Here is a 16,349-nt window from a genome sequence, read left to right as displayed (position 1 = left end):
AGGGGTGAAGTACGAGCATGCTCAGCCAGGCAAAGAGACTTAGGAACGGTAACACTGGCAAAAGCTTGGCTAGGGTGTTTGAAGACAGGGAGAAAGGGGCTGAGAATACAATAGATGGCTTTTCTGCCCCATTTCCTCCGGGAACCAGGTATTTCTGGTGTCCAGGATGAGCAGCTCAAAGAATGAAACATTGAACACTTGATTATCCCTCCAAATTAGCCACTGGAATCTTCTCAATTACCTGTTTATTATTTACAATTTAGATGAGCTAGTCTCTCCTTTCATATGTGAGAAAAAGTGGCCAAAACTCACCTCAGTCCTTGTCAGAGCAGAGAAGGGTCTGCAACTGAGGGGTCTTGGCAAACTATGCGACTTCTCTAAGCCTTGGTCTCTTCATCTTAAAGCGGGGACAGTCACTCCTGCTTGTTACGGTGGAGGCAGTATTTGGAGGTGTGATACACCTGTGGTGGTGATTGGCACATAGTAGGTGCTCAGTAAGTGGGAAATAGTGTTGATTGCTGTGATTGGGAGGCAATAATAATCCGGCAAGTGATGACTTCAAGGCAGAAGACACCTGTTTATACCCATGATGATCAAAGGCCTTTAGCCAAAAGTCTGTAATGTAAGATCATTTTAATGAGTTACTAAAACATTATTATTATTATTTTAAATCTCTCTAGTTAGGCATCACCTACTCTGGAAAGCTGTCCCTGGCCCCTCAGTCTGCGTGAGATGTCCCCCTGGGTGCCCTAAACCCCTCACTTCCCTCCATCGTAGCCATCCCTGAGCTGGTCTGTCTCCCTCCCTGACCCCAGGCCAGAGCATGGACACTGGCCAGGTGGACATGGAGAAGCTTCCAATGGCTGTTTGTATGTTCCTGCTGCTGAGGGAAAGCGGGAGCTTGTCATCTGATGATGTGGGATGCCTTTCAGATGGGAGAGGGATGAGCCTTCGGGAGCCTGGTCGGCGTGGAGGCTGTTGGGACAGCAGTGAGGTCAGGCTGTCCTGCTCCGGGAGGGTCTGGCAGGTGGGCTGCTGCCCAGAGCCCCAAGCCTCCCAGCGCGCTTCTGTCTCCTAGGTCGGGAACTACAAGCGGACCGTGAAGCGAATCGACGATGGCCACCGCCTGTGCAGCGACCTCATGAACTGCCTGCACGAGCGGGCACGCATCGAGAAGGCGTATGCGCAGCAGCTCACCGAGTGGGCCCGGCGCTGGAGGCAGCTCGTGGAGAAGGGTAGGGAGGCCCCTGCCCAGCACAGCGCTGGGCAAACCGGTGACCTCCCTGTGCCAGTTTCCTCTCTCATAAGGAAGTGGGCAGGAGTGCGTCTTGCAGTTCTGAGGCCGTGATTCGTTTGGGGGAGCAGCAGCGTACGGTCACCCACAGGCTGCGTGCGATTTCCTCTCCTCACGGCAGGACTGCCCTGGGGACAGCATCTGAGTCTCCCACGGAGGCTGCGCTTGCCGGTTTAACGCAGAACAGCTCCCGGGGCCCACCCTTGAGAAAGCTCCCACCCGAGCAGAAGCCTGGCCGCGCGGCACTGAGGTGCTGGCCCTGAGAGCCGCTGAGGTGTGAGCTCAGCCATGTAGCGAGTCAGGCGGGACTGGATAGTGACATCCAGCAGGGCGTCCGTTCTGAATTTTAATGGAATAGCGGGTTTGCCTCTCTCACCCCCTAGCCCAACAGAAGATTCTGGAGCTTAGTGACAGGAGGCTGCTGTGGACCTGGATTGTGCTCGACGCACTTCCCAGCAGTGGAGGGGGCACTGACTGGTTCTGGGTGTCCTAGGACAGAGCGGGTTGGTAGGAGTTTCTCGGTGTGTTTCTCAGGTTCTTCTACCGTGACCGCTGTCCTCGAAGGTGCCAACCAGGGGACCTGGTCAGGGTCCTGGAGGGCCAGGGGTCCTGGAGGGCAGGCTCCCAGGGTCTGGACCAGCGGAGCGGCTGTTCATGGATGAGGAGTAGCCAGGGATGGGCCCAGTCCCTCAGTAAATGGTGGCTGTTGTCGTTCGTTTCTGCCTCTCAGGATCCAGCTGTTGACACAATCCCTTCTGTCCGTTCAGAGCTTGAGGGTCGCAGAGCACTTGCCCCTCACCGTGTGGATCGTGCCCCGGCGTTGCGGATCTAGGCAGGACAGGGAGCTGCAGGTTTCATAGGCGCCGGGATTAGAGGTTCAGCGGGGCTCGCCTCTCCCCTCCCCCAGTGCCTCTGTGTCATCACCCAGCCCAAACAGTAATTGTCCCCTGAGAGTGCCTTGAGGACAGGACCTGGGGCTCCCATGTTCATCCCAGCTCTGCCTTTGTCCCTCCCTCACCTCATGCCACCCCACATCCTCAAAATGACAGGCCGGTTGTGCGTTTCCTTCCTGAGAACAGTGAGTGAGGTGACTCAGGCACCCCACCCCACCCCACTATAGAGATTTCCATCTGGCCAGAGCAGGTTCCTGCCTCCATCTCTTCCCTCCCCCAGGACAGAGCTTCTGCTCTGCTGAGGGCACAGCCCTCCCTCCACAGGCAGCTCTCGAGCCGGGCTCGGCCGGGCTCTTCCTGGGAGTGAATGACAGGGCCTGGCCTCATCCCTGGGAGGGGGCGTGTGGCCCAGGAGACGGGGCCACGGTGCTGAGGAGCCCCCCCCCCCCCCAGGGAAGTGTCCAGGGAGAGCGGGCAGCTCTTCCGAAGGCCCCTCCTCCAACAGCCAGCCTTACACAAATTGAAACGGCAGAAATTTGAGTTTTTAAAGAGCCCAGTGACTTCAAAAAAGGAAATTGATGTAATCTCTCAAGTTCCCTAGCAAAAAATGGCCAAGCTGATTCAGCTTCAGTTCCTTATTCTTTTCATCATCCCAGGAACTGAAAAAGGAAGAGCCGCTGAGAGGAAGGTATCTGCAACAACCACAAGGAAACCTCCTGGCCAGACAGCCGGGCTGCGGGCCCGCACTCCCCGGCCGCGGGAGGGACTGACAGGAAGTCCCCTGGAGGCCTGTGGGTGGGCCCCACAGGGACAGTGACCGCCCCCTTCTCTCTCTGTGCAGGGCCTCAGTACGGGACGGTGGAGAAGGCCTGGATGGCCGTCATGTCCGAGGCGGAGAAGGTGAGCGAGCTGCACCTGGAGGTGAAGGCCTCCCTGATGAACGAGGACTTCGAGAAGATCAAGAACTGGCAGAAGGAGGCCTTTCACAAGCAGATGATGGGCGGCTTTAAGGAGACCAAGGAAGCCGAGGACGGCTTTCGGAAGGCACAGAAGCCCTGGGCCAAGAAGCTGAAAGAGGTGCGCCCTCCCGCAGGCCTGTGCTCCTGGCTGGGCACCTGGGGCCCTAGTCCTCCCACCAGCAATGCTCCCCCCACTCTCCCCGGAATTCCTGCATTTGTTAGCATCAGAAATGAAGGGCCCCCTCAGGCCATAAGCCCTAGTGGCTAACATTTACCCAAGTTCCAGACTTCAATGTAATCCCTGCCGACCCATTTTACAGTCAGGACACTGGGGATCAGGTACCAGTGCTAGAGCTCCAAACCCAAACTCTCCACCAGCCGTACTTCCCAGCCTGGGAATTGTCTGCTAGAGAGATTGAAAAGTCCCTTGGGACGAGGAGAAAGGGTTAGTTCAAAACTTTTTTTCCTCTTATATGTGTTTTTCTCTCAAATTTGCAAATGATACTGAGATTTGTTTTCTGAAAGCCACTGAGTCTTGTCCAGCCTTGGCTGCTGGAGGCTTTCAGCACTGCGGCCCCACCCGCACCCTGGCCCCTCTCCTCCCCCTCCCGCTTCCCTGGCTCTCCTAGGAGTGGCACCGGCTCCTCAGAATCACTCCCTCACGCCTGCACCTTCTGGTGGGAACTGCAGTCTTTCCTCCTTCCTCTGTGTCTTGGCTTTTGTCGCTTCCTCTCTGTCCCTGGCCTCTCTGCAATGACACTACCCCCTCATGTGGCCATGGTTACAAGCTCATCCCTCAAATGAAATCCATGACTGGCTCAAGTAAGGAAGCTTCCGTTAAATAAATTATGCATACATCAGTACCTGTATGCATGTGTGTGGCTGAATGGCCAGTGGAAAGTGTGGCCCGTGACCCCGCCTTCCGGTATCACCCCTCTGTGTTAGGTTTCTCTTGTGAAGTTTTCTCGGCGTTTGCTGTTTTCGCTGCTGGGCATGCTCTCCCCTCAGGTGGCCACCCCCTCCCCCCGCCGCCCCTAATTCTTGCTCCATGTCATCTGGGGGGCTTTCCCCAGGCCCAGCTCCAGCACCGACTTCCCATCTCTCTTCCTTGCTTTCTTCTCCTCTTTGGCCCTTAGCACTTCTACTTTACCCTGAACCTGAACTGTTTCTTACTGTTGCCTCCCCAGCTAGACCGTAAGACCCATGAATGCCCAGGTCCTTTGTTGGTGCCATTCCTCATTCTGGTGCCTAGGACAGCGCCTGGCCCACAGCAGGCACCGTCAGTGTCTGTTGAATGGGGCCCTCTGTCATAACCGCGTGTAGTTACACCGAACACACAGCTCTACCTGCGCTTTCCTCGCCTCTTGAGAGCACAAGCACCTCCCAGGGGCTCTGTAGCGTCGGGGGAGGATTTTGACCTTTCAGAATCCCGAGGTTCCGGAACCCCTTCTCCCTGCAGGTAGAAGCAGCAAAGAAAGCCTACCACGCGGCGTGCAAAGAGGAGAAGTTGGCGATATCGCGAGAAAGCAATAGCAAAGTGGACCCATCCCTGAACCCTGAACAGCTTAAGAAATTGCAAGACAAAGTAGAAAAGTGCAAGCAGGATGTTCTTAAGGTAAATCCCGCACCTCTCCCCCGTGGTGAGCGCACCTGCCCCTCCCGCTTGTGTATCTGGCACACGGGAGCGTCTGCGCTGCTTGGCTGCCTGGGTGGAGAGAGGGACACACAGTCACCGCATTCCTGCCCTCAGAGGGCCTCTCCAGAGCCCACTGTGCCCACCTCAGGATTCCCGTGCTCGGGGGTAAGGTGCGGGGCAGCTGGGTGGCTGTGGGCAGAGAGGGGGGAAGAATGCTTGTGCAGGACTCGGAGGTGTGAATGTCCCAGGGGGAGCTGATGTAGGAGCTGATACGGAGGGTTTTGAGGACCAAACTGCCAATGGCCTTGAGAGTCAGGCAAAGTAAGGCGCCTGAGATGCTGCTGACGGAACCACTGCACGAAGGGCGGGCAGAGGAGTGGCGGGCCAGGAGGGTTAGAGCGATTGCTCTGGTGTGGAAGCGAGTCCCATGAGGGTTGAGGAGGGTGGAGGCGGGTGCGCTGGCCGCAGGGAGCCCGAGGGCCTGGAGCAGGAGGGTTTTCCTGGCAGCCTCAGCCGTGAGGGCCCCAGAGAGGTGTGGGCAGAGCGGCAGGAGCTCGGGCGGCGGGACAGGCGCTCTCAGTCAGGAAGAGACTGGGAGCAGGTAGTGTGGCTTCCGGGCCATCTGTGTCTTCCACTGTGAAGGGGGGTCCCCCGCCCCTCCCCCTGCAGTGGATTAGGGAGAAGATCAAACAGGATGTTTATGAAGGGCTCCTCAGATGCAGGTGGCCTTCCGCCTGGGAGGTCTGGGTCACAGGACTTGAACCCGAGCCAGCAACTTGTGATTGAATAGTTCCCAGGAAGTGGGCTGGGCTGTGCCTGGCCTCCAGCTTCCAGCCCCTCCATCTGCTTTGCTCTGTGGGAGAGAGAGGCTGCTGCTGTCAAGGGACCTGAGGGGTGCAAAGGAAATAGGTCGGGGTGCTTCTTAGGTGCAGGTCACGGCTCCTCACTGTGCTTATTCCTTATAGAAGTCACCCAAAGCGGCTGGTGTAATCCTGCCACCTGATAAGTAAGGCCAGCTGCTGCTGAATTCAGAGTGGTGGGAGGGACTCAGGCCATGAGGGCCCGCGTGGCAGAGCCTGGCTCGCCTGCTCTGGGTGGTGACCCTCCCGCTGCGGTGTCTGCGTTTTCTCGCAGACCAAGGAGAAGTACGAGAAGTCCCTGAAGGAGCTGGACCAGAGCACCCCCCAGTACATGGAGAACATGGAGCAGGTGTTCGAGCAGTGCCAGCAGTTTGAGGAGAAGCGCCTGCGCTTCTTCCGGGAAGTTCTGCTCGAGGTTCAGAAGCACCTCGACCTGTCCAACGTGTCCAGGTAGGTGTCCTTCCCGCCACAGGGCACGTCACAGGGAGGGCAGCGGAAGGTGCTTCTGAGCGCGGCTCGGGCACCGGTCTCCGGATTTGGGTGGCAGTGTTGGTCAGGTCTTCTCAGCCCAGGGCGAGCCCCTCTGCTGAGCCTGTCGCCGCTGCTCGCGGCAGCTGGTCCCTGGCCTGAGCCCCGCGGCCCCGCTCCGCACGCTAAGGGGCCGGCTCTACCAGCTCTGTGTGCAGCACTGGGTCTGCGCACGGGAAGGGCTGCGGCTCGGACTGGATACAGTCGGTGGATTTGAAGTCATCCGGGTGCAAGCACAGCATTCCCGGGCTGGCAGGCCCTGCCCCAGGACGGGCTGACCTTGCGGCCCCTTTAAGTCCTCTCTGTCCAGACTAGCTGGCTGCCAGCTCGGGCCTAGACTTCTCAGTGTCCCAGGCCCGGGCAGCACAGGCCCTCGGAGACTCGGATCTGAACTGTGCTGGGAGCCTGGGAAGCTTTTTCTGCACTTCTGTCTCTGGTCCCATGATGCCTCTGTTCAGGGCAGAGGCCTGGGCAGCCCTGGACATAGACTTCTGCCATCCACAGAGCAGGGCTTGTTACCAGGAAATTACATCCCCTATGTCTCCTTCTGTATAAAACAACAGAAGCAACAATTACTGCACAGCTCCCCTGCCACCATTTAATTCATCTTATGACAGTCTATAAAGTAGGTGGCATTGTCTTACGATTAGGCGGCTGAGGCTGGGTGAGGCTCGGTGACTTGCCTGAGGCCACACAGCGGGCTGGGGCAGGGCTGGGCTCCTCTCTGTGTGGAAGTGCTCCCACACGGGAGGGCAGTCTGACCTTGCTCAGCCTCCAGGGCCCTCTGGCCAGGGATGGGGCAGTAGGGTCTGAGGGCCGCTGTACCAAAGTACACAGCTGGGTGCTTCCCTCACCGCAGTCTGTCCTCGCTCCTGGAGCTGAGTCTGCAGCCAGGTGTCGGCAGGGCATGCTCCCTCGGCAGCTCTAGCGGAGGTCTTCCCGCCGATTCCAGCTTGTGGTGTCTGCGGTCACCCCTCGGCCTTCCTAGGCTCTAGGCCAGTGATGGCGAACCTATGACACGCGTGTCAGCACTGACACGCGTAGCCATTTCTGATGACACGCGGCAGCTGAGGCGGCCGCATGCTGAGGATGAAACATTTGCTGCTCCTGAGAATGAAACATTTGCGAAATAATGTTTTTTCCTCAAAGTGACACACTACCTGAGTTATGCTCAGTTTTTTGGCGAAGTTTGACACACCAAGCTCAAAAGGTTGCCCATCACTGCTATAGACCATCACCTCAGTCACATGGCCGTCTTCTCTCGGTGGCTTCACACTGTCTTCCCTCTCCGTGTCTATGTCCAAATCCCCCCTTTTTTATACAAAGATGTCCATAGATTAGGGCCCACCCTAATGACCTAACTTGAACTTGATTTCCTCTGTAAAGACCCTATGTCCAAAGAAGGTAACACTCTGAGGTGCTGGGGGTTAGGACTTCAACCCATAATAGAGGGTATTGTGCCCACTCCACGGAGGAGGAAACTGAGGTCTAGGGAGGGTAAATGACTTCCAGCCATCAAGGTTAGGAGTGAAAAAATACAACGACCTATAGTGATAGATACTCCTATTCGACGTGGTCAGCTTCTTAGGGAAGCGAGCTGCTGGGAGCTGTCCAGCAGGAGGCGTCCCCACTTCTGATGGGATGAGGAGGGACTTTCCCGACACTGGATTCTGGAGCTGGTTAGGTGGGACCACCCAGATTGGTGGCCTGTGTGGCCCAGATGCCGGTGTTTTCTGTATTACCTGGTACAGAACAAAGCCAAGTTGCCCCCTGGTGATTGAAAGCTGGCTTATTAGAAGCCAGAGCTGTGGCTTCCACGCCATTGTTGGTGGTCATCTGTGCACGTTGAGGCCAGATGACCACCGGCCGAGCCAGGGCGGGAGTCCTGGTCCCGTGTGAAGCCACCTGTGGTAGGCTGCAGACCTCAGTGCCCGTTGTGGCAGGCACCGGGCTGGGGTGAGTGTGGCCGTCCCTGCCTTCCAAGAGTCACGCTTCTTTCTGATTTAGCTACAAAAACATTTACCGTGAACTGGAGCAGAGCCTCAAAGCTGCCGACGCGGTGGAGGACCTGAGGTGGTTCAGAGCCAACCACGGGCCGGGCATGTCCATGAACTGGCCGCAGTTTGAGGTAGGAGGAGGCTGCACCCGGGACCCCCTTGGCCCGGCCGGGGCCGGGCCCACGGGTCGAGTCATGCACTGTCTTTCTCGTTCCAACTCCACGTTGGCCTTTGCCCTGTTCATGAGGCAGCTGTTACCCCCAGCGACGCTTGAAGACAAGCTGATGTCTAATTCTGTGGGGCTTCCGGCGTTACTGAAGGGCCTGAATCTCTGGGGAAGGCGCAATTATGTCCTTTCTCGTTAAGAACTTTGATCACCTGTTAACCACTGGCATTTCTTCAGGGCGAGTCCCAAGAGCTGCAGGGCATGCAGGCCCCCCGACCCCCGTTCCCTGCCCCACCTGGGATGTCTGGGAGGCAGCGGCCACAGTGCGCACCCGCCTGCGGGCCACGGCACCAGCTCAGCTGCCTCTGGGCTGAGTGTGTAGCTCTTCCCCTTCACGCCATCCTTCTTTCAGACGGTCACTTTGGGTTCAGGTTAACGCTCCTCTGAGCCTCCCAATGTCTTTACATGCAAAATGCCTGGGGATCTCAGGCTCTGCCAGCCCTAGGATTGGGTCGCCAGCCCCCCAGCCCCGCCTCCCCACCTGGATGGTAGCAGAGAAGGCCGTGGGCACTAGTCCTGCTCCCTGTTCTCTGAGGGCGGGATTCTCCCTCCTCGAGGTGGAGCAGGGCCTCTCCCGGGAGGATGTTGGAAGCAGCTCTGCCTTGGACTCAGGCCGAGTGGCTTCCCCCGATTCAGTGCAGCGAGAGCCCAGCTGTGGGGTGATGAGCAAGTCATTTGCCTTTTCTGTGACTCAGTTTCCCCAGGTCTAACATGTGCGGACAGTAGCTGTCTCCTCGGGTGTCGGGTTCAGGGACCTGGGCCAGACTGGGTTTGGGCCACGGGCCGACCACACAGCAGCCGGCTTGGCCCCATCGTAGCCTCACATGTGCCTGTGTTCTCTGGAGCTTCTCCAGAAAGCCGCTTCAGCTGACAGCGTGGGCCCCACTTTTAGGACATTTCCCAGCAGGAAGCCCAGAGCGGGCTGTGCCCCTGCCACAGGCCCGGGGACAGGACAGGCCCGGGCCCTTCTGAGTGCAGTGGACCCGGAGGAAGGAGACGGCGCCCAGCCTCCCCCCCACCCCACGATGACTCCGTGGGAAGAAGCGGGTTGAAGACGTGTCTTGTGCACACAGCACCCACCCCACCCTCCCTCCTCTCCTTAGGGTGGCCTGTCAGCAGGCGGTACCCAAGCGGCAGAATGGCCTGGCAAGGAAGACTTGACAGGCTGTCTCCCGGGGTGGGCGTCTGGGCGAGAGCCCCTGGGTGGCCCCTCTCTCTGCGGGTCCGGGACCAGCGCCCACATGGGGCGGATCATGCTTGTCTTTCTCTAATGAAATGATTTGTTTTGTTTTCCATGCCACAAGGATGAAGTAAGTTACTATTTATGGCTAACTTATTGGATCCCAAACCTCCGGCGGTGTGTGCAATCCCTGGGGTCTGTGTGGGTCCGCAGCCCGGTTCTGGAAACGTGTGCTGCCCTTCCTGTCCGTCAGGCAGCACAGATTTACATTCCAAAGGTCCCCGAGGGCACTCAGGTTCCAGCTGAGTCCTCAGCCATGTTATTTCGCTTGAGAAGTAAAAGACTTGTGGGTGACCTGAGCGCCTGCTAACTCTGTGGAAAGGAGGTTTTTCTTTCTGGGTCTCAGTTTCCTCATCTGAGCAGTTAGACTTGGGATTGTTAAGATGGCATTGAACCTTAAGATCCTGTAACTGCACGTGAGCACAGCGGGGGACTCGGTGGCACCAAGTGCTGGGTGCTGTTGGGAGGGAGGGAAGCCCCATCAGCCATGTGCACGTGCGTTTCTGGGAAATCCTGCCCCTTCCTCCTCTCCCGCTCCGGTGTTTCCCAGGGACTTGGTAAAACTGGCCACTTGCTGGGAAGGAGCGGACCTTTGGGGAGATGGATGCATGGAATAGGACTAGCACAGCGCGCCACGGGAGGGTGCCACTCCTTGGAGACTTGAGTGGTCAGTTAGCTTATCTGCCCCTTTGGTGATGCAGGGGCCCCCAGCCCCCGATGGTATTTGCACCCCAGGGTTTTGTTTCCCCATCGCGGACTTGCTCAGGTCCAGTTTAGGGCACAGTCAGCTCTGAGGGCCAAGCCCCTGCCCAGGCTTTAGACTGATGTGGCCTCACGCAGTGAACTTCTGACTTCTCTCCTTCGGGAACCAGGAGTGGTCTGCAGACATGAATCGAACTCTCAGCCGGAGAGAGAAGAAGAAGCCCACTGACGGCGTCACCCTGACCGGCATCAACCAGACGGGCGACCAGGCTCTGCAGAACAAGCCCAGCAGGTGGGTGAGGGCAGCCTCCATCCCTGGGCCCTCGGCCTGGGCCAGGACACCGCCTGCAGCTTGGACACGTGGGCGTGTCCCCAGTGGGGCTTCACAGGGTCTCTCTCCCATGGGCATCTGAGTTCTGTGGGCGAGGCCTCGGGGCATCTCTGGGAGGATCATCTGCCCACCGGCTGGAGCTGCAGAAAGATCCAGAGAGGAGCCTTTGCCACACGTGCTTTGGGCCCAAGTGAAGGGAGACGCTGATCCGGTGCTGGTCACACGTGTCCCCAGTGGCGCACAGGCAGGTGGAGGTCACTGAGTTCCCTTCGGGCTGCTTCAGGTACCCTGGCCAGGTGTGCACTCCCCCAGGCTGTGTGCGGGGACGGGGGGACAGGGGGCGTTGTCAGGTGTCCCCTTTCTGAAATCACCGCTTTGCTGAGAGCCTGGGTTATTCCTCGTTGTTTGGAGAGAGGAGGTGGCCCTGAGGTCACTAGGCCCGCTTGTCTAGCAACAAGGCCTGTCCTCACCCAGAGTTCCCATCAGGTAAGCACTGAACCTCTGCAGAGCTGGCTGCAGGCGGCCCTCCCTGGGAGCCGTGCCCGGCTGGCTGAGGCCTCCATCACGCCGAGGGATGATGCATCGCGTGGTGATGATGCATCACATGATCGTGGCTTCCGAGGAAGGGTCAGCACAGGTTCCAGAGCCTTTCTGAAGCCCCAGATACTGAAGCCCCCGCCCAAAGCTCCCCCGCCCCCCCCCCTCCCATGCAGACATGGCCTGTCATCTTTCCCCTGCTTTGTCACCATCTGGGCAGGTGGGCTTGGTTAAGTGAGCAGAGCAGTGAGCACCATCCCCAGGATCATGCCAGCACCTGTGTGATGGGGTGGGGTGGGAGGGAGAGCTACCACCCCGGGGAGTGCCTGGGTCAAGTCTGCCTTGGCTGCTGTACAGATTCAGCTGCCCAGGACCAGTCCCCTTTCAGAAAGTCAGAAAAAGGTGCCCAGGAGGGAGGAGGGCCTGGGGTCTCAGACATGTGGCCCAGGTGTAGGCAGCGGGCAGGCTGGGGTCCAGCGCCCTTCACCAGGCCTGAAGTCGGTGAGGTCATGGCTCACTCCAGTGGCATTTGAAGCATTTCTTCCCCTCCCCTCTCCACCTCTGAGCCGTCCACCCGGAACTTTGAGTGTCTGCTCCACGCAGCCTGGACTTGGCGAGAGGTGGTGCTGGCCGCCGGAGCCTGCCCTGGGACTTGGTGTCTGGCCCATCGGCGCAGAGTTACACGGGGTGCCGGGCTCTCGGGGCCTGTCTTCTCTCCCATCGGTCCTGCGCTCAGCACCTGCATCCCGCACCCCGTCGCCCCTGGCTGTCAGCCTTCAGGCCGGGCTCGGGTCTCGTTTCTCTGGTCCGCCCAGGCCGGGCACACAGGAGGCAGTTGACATGGTTGTACAGACGGGTTTTCTCTCTGCAGCACGAAAGGGGTTCTTCCTTCCTAGACAGGGCTGTTCCGCGGCTCCCGGACCGCGTTTGGAAGCTCCAGGCCCAGAAGACCCTTTAGTAGCCAGAGGAGGGGTGCGCTGTGCTGTGGGCTCCGCAGAGCTCTGGGAGCCGCCCTCCTCCCCTCAGCGGGCTCTGGGCCCCACAGGCTGAGCCCCAGGGCTGTCTGGCCGGCCAGCTCACAGGATGGGGAGGACTGGACAGAATCCCCATGTACCTCCCCAGGGCTCTGATGCCCGGATGGAAATGCAGGTCTGTCCTCTGAGACACTTAGTGTGTTTATTGCCAAGAATTTTGCTGAAACAACTTTCTGCTCATACAGCATATTCCTCCATCTGACTGTGCCCTTAGCCTTTGGCCCTGTGACCCTGCAGCTGGGAGCACCCAGGACCTCAGGGGCTGCCACGCTGGGGTCCCCTGAAAGCTCTCTCTCTCCCCATAGCGACCTTAGTGTCCCGAGCGTCCCCACACGGTCAGCGCAGTCACTGTCCAGCTACAACCCCTTCGAGGATGAGGACGACACGGGGAGCACCGTCAGTGAGAAGGAGGACATTAAGGCCAAAAAGTTGGTGAACGGACGTTTCCCTCTGGTCTTCACCTGCTCGCTCTGTCTTCTCCTCTCTGTCCAGGGTCTCGGCCCCGTGGCCCTGACAGCAATGCATGAGGCCCGCAGCCGCGGCCCGGCGCCAGCTGTGGACAGTCTGGCTTTTCCGTTTCGCAGGGAGGGGGGCACCGTTAACAACCTGTGGTTGCTTTCCTCTGTCCTCCACTAACCGTAGTCAAAGCCTCTGCACAGGAAGACAGGCTGCGGGGTGGCGCCGCTGGAGCCGCCGGCCTGCCTCTGCCAGGAGCTGGTGCGGGTCCGGCAGGGAGCCTGCCGCGCTGTGATGCTGAGGGCCGTGCTCCTGCGGAGGGAGCCCCCAGCCCAGCCAGGGCCTCCTGCCTCTGGCAGCCCATGCTCAGGGCCCCGGCCCCACCCTTTCTTGCAGCGTGAGCAGCTACGAGAAGACGCAGAGCTACCCCACCGACTGGTCCGACGACGAGTCTAACAACCCGTTCTCCTCCACGGATGCCAATGGGGACTCCAATCCATTTGACGAGGACGCCACCTCGGGGTCGGAGGTGCGGGTCCGGGCCCTTTACGACTATGAGGGGCAGGAGCATGACGAGCTGAGCTTCAAGGCCGGTAGGTGGCTCCCCGTGGGCATCTGGGAGATGCTGCCAGCCTGCGGGGAGGCTGTCTTACTGCAGGGCGGCTGAATCCGGCTGGTTCCAGTGTCGGGTCCCCCACTCCAAGAGTAGCAGGTGCTTGCCCGGCTGGTGTGGCCCAGTGGTTGAGCATTGATCTATGAACCCAGGAGGTCACAGTTTGATTCCTGGTCAGATGCTCGGGTTGCGGGCTTGATCCCCAGTAGGGGCGTGCAGGAGGCAGCCGATCAATGCTTCTCTCTCATCATTGATGTTTCTCTCTCTCCCTCTCCCTTTCTTTCTCGGAAATCAATAAAGATATATATATTTTAAAATGTAGCAGATGGCCCTGGCTGGCTTGACTCAGTGGATAGAGCGTCAGCCTGCGGACTGAGGGGTCCCGGGTTTAATTCCGGCCAAGGGCACATGCCTGGGTTGCGGGCTCGATCCCCAATGGGGGTTGTACAGGAGGCAGCCGGTCAATGATTCTCTATCATCATTGATGTTTCTCTCTCTCTCTCTCTCCTTCTCCCTTCCTCTCTGAAATCAATAAAGAAATATATTTTTTAAAAATGTAGCAGATGCCCAATGCCAGAGCTTAGCAGGTAGTGAGGTGCCTGTGCCTTTGCCTAAGATGGTGCCTCTTGCCGGGCGAGGCCTGGCACCACAGGGCACCGGAGCAGGAGATGCTGGTCGCCAGGACCACCCAGCCCCAAACATCTCGCGCGCCGGCCTGCAGGTCCCCTGAGGAAAAGCCTTTCTCCCTGGGCCCACGGGCGGTGCCGCCTTGCCCGGACCCGAGTGGCATTTGGTGTGCCCTGGGCAGCAGAGGCTCGCCTTGGGGGTGGCACCTGTCACACTCTCCCCGTAGCCATGCTGTGTTCACCTTTATCACCAACACAGCTCTGTTGTGAGGAGCCGAAACCTCGGTTTTACGGCACAGGCTGCATCCTGACCTCAGGGCCCTGCGTGCATTTTCTAGCCTGTGTCTTTTTCCTTCTCTCTTGTATTTTCATTGTTTTTTAAATCTTTATTGTTGGAAGTATTACATGTGTCCCCTTTTCCCCCTGTCGGCTCCCTCCAGCCCCCCCACCCCCACCCAAGCCCTCACCACCCCACTGTCCGAGTCCATGGTTATGCATCTATGCATACAAGGGCTTTGGTTGATTACCTCCCACCTTCCCTCCGAGATTCCGCACTCTGTTCCATGCTCCCATGTCTCTGGACCCACTCCGTTCATTGGTTTGTTTTGTTCGTTAGAGTCCACATATGAGTTGGGCCCAGAGTGGGGGCTAAGATATGAGGGAGACTGACCCGGTGGTCAGTGTGTCACGTGCCTGCTCACCAAGACCCCTCCGCCTTCGTCTTGCAGGGGATGAGCTGACCAAGATAGAGGACGAGGACGAGCAGGGCTGGTGCAAGGGGCGCTTGGACAATGGACAGGTTGGCCTGTACCCAGCAAATTATGTCGAAGCGATCCAGTGACAGCCCAGTGGGCTGGCTGGCGGAGGGGTGCGGTCCCAGGAACTCCGTTAGCCATCGGCCTGGGCAGCACTCCGGCAGCTCCAGCCGGCCGTGGCGTCCACTCCTTTTCCTGCAGAAGATGATGGTTCCATTGCTTTGGCTTCATGGTGTCTCTTGAAGACAGACGAGCCGGTCATTTCACCTGGGACTTGGCAGCCTTTCCACAGTGCCGATGGAGGGATCTGAGCACCGAAGACGCAGTACACGCCATCCCGCCCTTGCCGCACCCGCTCCCTGCTCAGTGCATGTGGCTTATCGTGGATCTGAATATTCCTGGCCTGTCTTTCCGCCTCTCCTCCGCGTCTGGTGGGTTACCCTGATCCTTGTTCCACCAACTTCTTTCTCTGATGCGCTTCTCACCCGCAACTTAAAGAACAAAATGCCATTTTCTGAGGTCTTTAAGGCCGTGTACAGTTGTACTTTGTGGTACCTGTTCATCCATTCATTTAGGCTTAAGTTACGGCACAGATCGCCGTATACCAGGCATGAGAAGTGCATCCTCTGCTTCCGTGTTGTGCTGTTACTTGCCCACCACTGCCCGGGCCGCCTGGCCCATTCAGATAGGGCGCGTGAGGCAGGAGACCACAGTAGGGGTGGGCGCGCGTATGGTTGGGCTCCTCCTGTGAACATGGGTGTCGGGAATGACCTGTAGTGCTCCCCGAGTCTCCATATTTAAAAACTGTTTCCACTCTCCTCGTGCTTAGAGCTTTACTCTTGCAAATGAAGAATTCTGTCAGTGATGTGGAAGGCGAACCTGAAAAGACTAGCTTTTCAGGCCCAGGCACCTGTAGATCCAGACACTTTATGCTGGGCCGTCTTGTCCTGGTGTAGCTATATATATTATTTGAGATTCAGAGAATCTAAAGAGCTTGTCTACTGTTTCCATGAGATTTCAAAGGCTCTTGACAGTGGATTTAATGTGTAAACTGCGTGAAGACCGTGGCCTTCGGGCCCAGGCCTGGCTGGTGGGCTGGGTGGGCCTTCTCCAGGCTCGGATGTGGGCCAGGGGCCTCGGGCCCTGGAAGTGGACACTGCCGGAGGGAAGTTCGTGCCACCGGCCAGCTGCAGGTCCGCTGCTCACTCGCCTTCGTCCCTCCGTAGCAGAGCACTGTAAGCTCCGGGCCTCGCAGCAGCTGCGGGTTCCCGTCACCGTGTCCCCCCTGAGCCCACAGGGGCTGGGCCTCACCCATAGCGCAGGGTCTCTTCGGAGTGTCCTCGGTCATCAGGGAGCAGACGTGCCGCGGCAAGACGCTACACTGTAATCAGGTGGGGAGGGGGGGAAAGCTTTTATTTTGTGTATCAGACGTTGGAGAAATGGCTGCCGCCATATAAGCTATGCATTTACTCATGTTCCAGTGAGCGCGACTGTCTTGCTTGGAAGTGGATGTGTGTACGTGTTTATCTTGAAGACTTACCAGCAGAAATCCTCATTCCTTTGCTACAGATTACCAAAAATTGTCACGTCTTTTCAGTTCAGAAGTTTCTTTAAATGTATAGTATTTTAGGGAAAAGAATCAATAAACCATTGATCTCGTGA

At 58.2% G+C, this 16,349-nt stretch overlaps 1 protein-coding gene across 9 annotated transcripts in view; it reads left to right on the top strand.

Moving 5' to 3' along the window:
• Positions 1–16,349, top strand: part of PACSIN2 (protein kinase C and casein kinase substrate in neurons 2) — a 111,745-nt gene extending 95,396 nt beyond the window's left edge. For 7 of the 9 annotated variants that reach the window (XM_008155392.3, XM_054719606.1, XM_054719605.1 and 4 more), the window contains 9 exons: positions 1,079–1,235; positions 3,029–3,264; positions 4,606–4,761; positions 5,917–6,092; positions 8,178–8,298; positions 10,506–10,627; positions 12,543–12,665; positions 13,090–13,286; positions 14,661–16,349. In XM_008155392.3, coding sequence (XP_008153614.1) covers positions 1,079–1,235; positions 3,029–3,264; positions 4,606–4,761; positions 5,917–6,092; positions 8,178–8,298; positions 10,506–10,627; positions 12,543–12,665; positions 13,090–13,286; positions 14,661–14,773 — 1,401 coding nt within the window. In that variant the 3' untranslated portion in view covers positions 14,774–16,349. The remainder of the gene's footprint in view (positions 1–1,078; positions 1,236–3,028; positions 3,265–4,605; positions 4,762–5,916; positions 6,093–8,177; positions 8,299–10,505; positions 10,628–12,542; positions 12,666–13,089; positions 13,287–14,660) is intronic. The other 2 variants (XM_054719608.1, XM_054719604.1) reach the window with 1 other exon arrangement.

Source organism: Eptesicus fuscus, chromosome 7 (genome assembly GCF_027574615.1).
Source record: "Eptesicus fuscus isolate TK198812 chromosome 7, DD_ASM_mEF_20220401, whole genome shotgun sequence".
Taxonomy (NCBI): domain Eukaryota; kingdom Metazoa; phylum Chordata; class Mammalia; order Chiroptera; family Vespertilionidae; genus Eptesicus; species Eptesicus fuscus.
The sequence above is the reverse complement of the archived record's forward strand: the minus strand, read 5'-3'. Positions and strand labels throughout refer to the sequence as shown.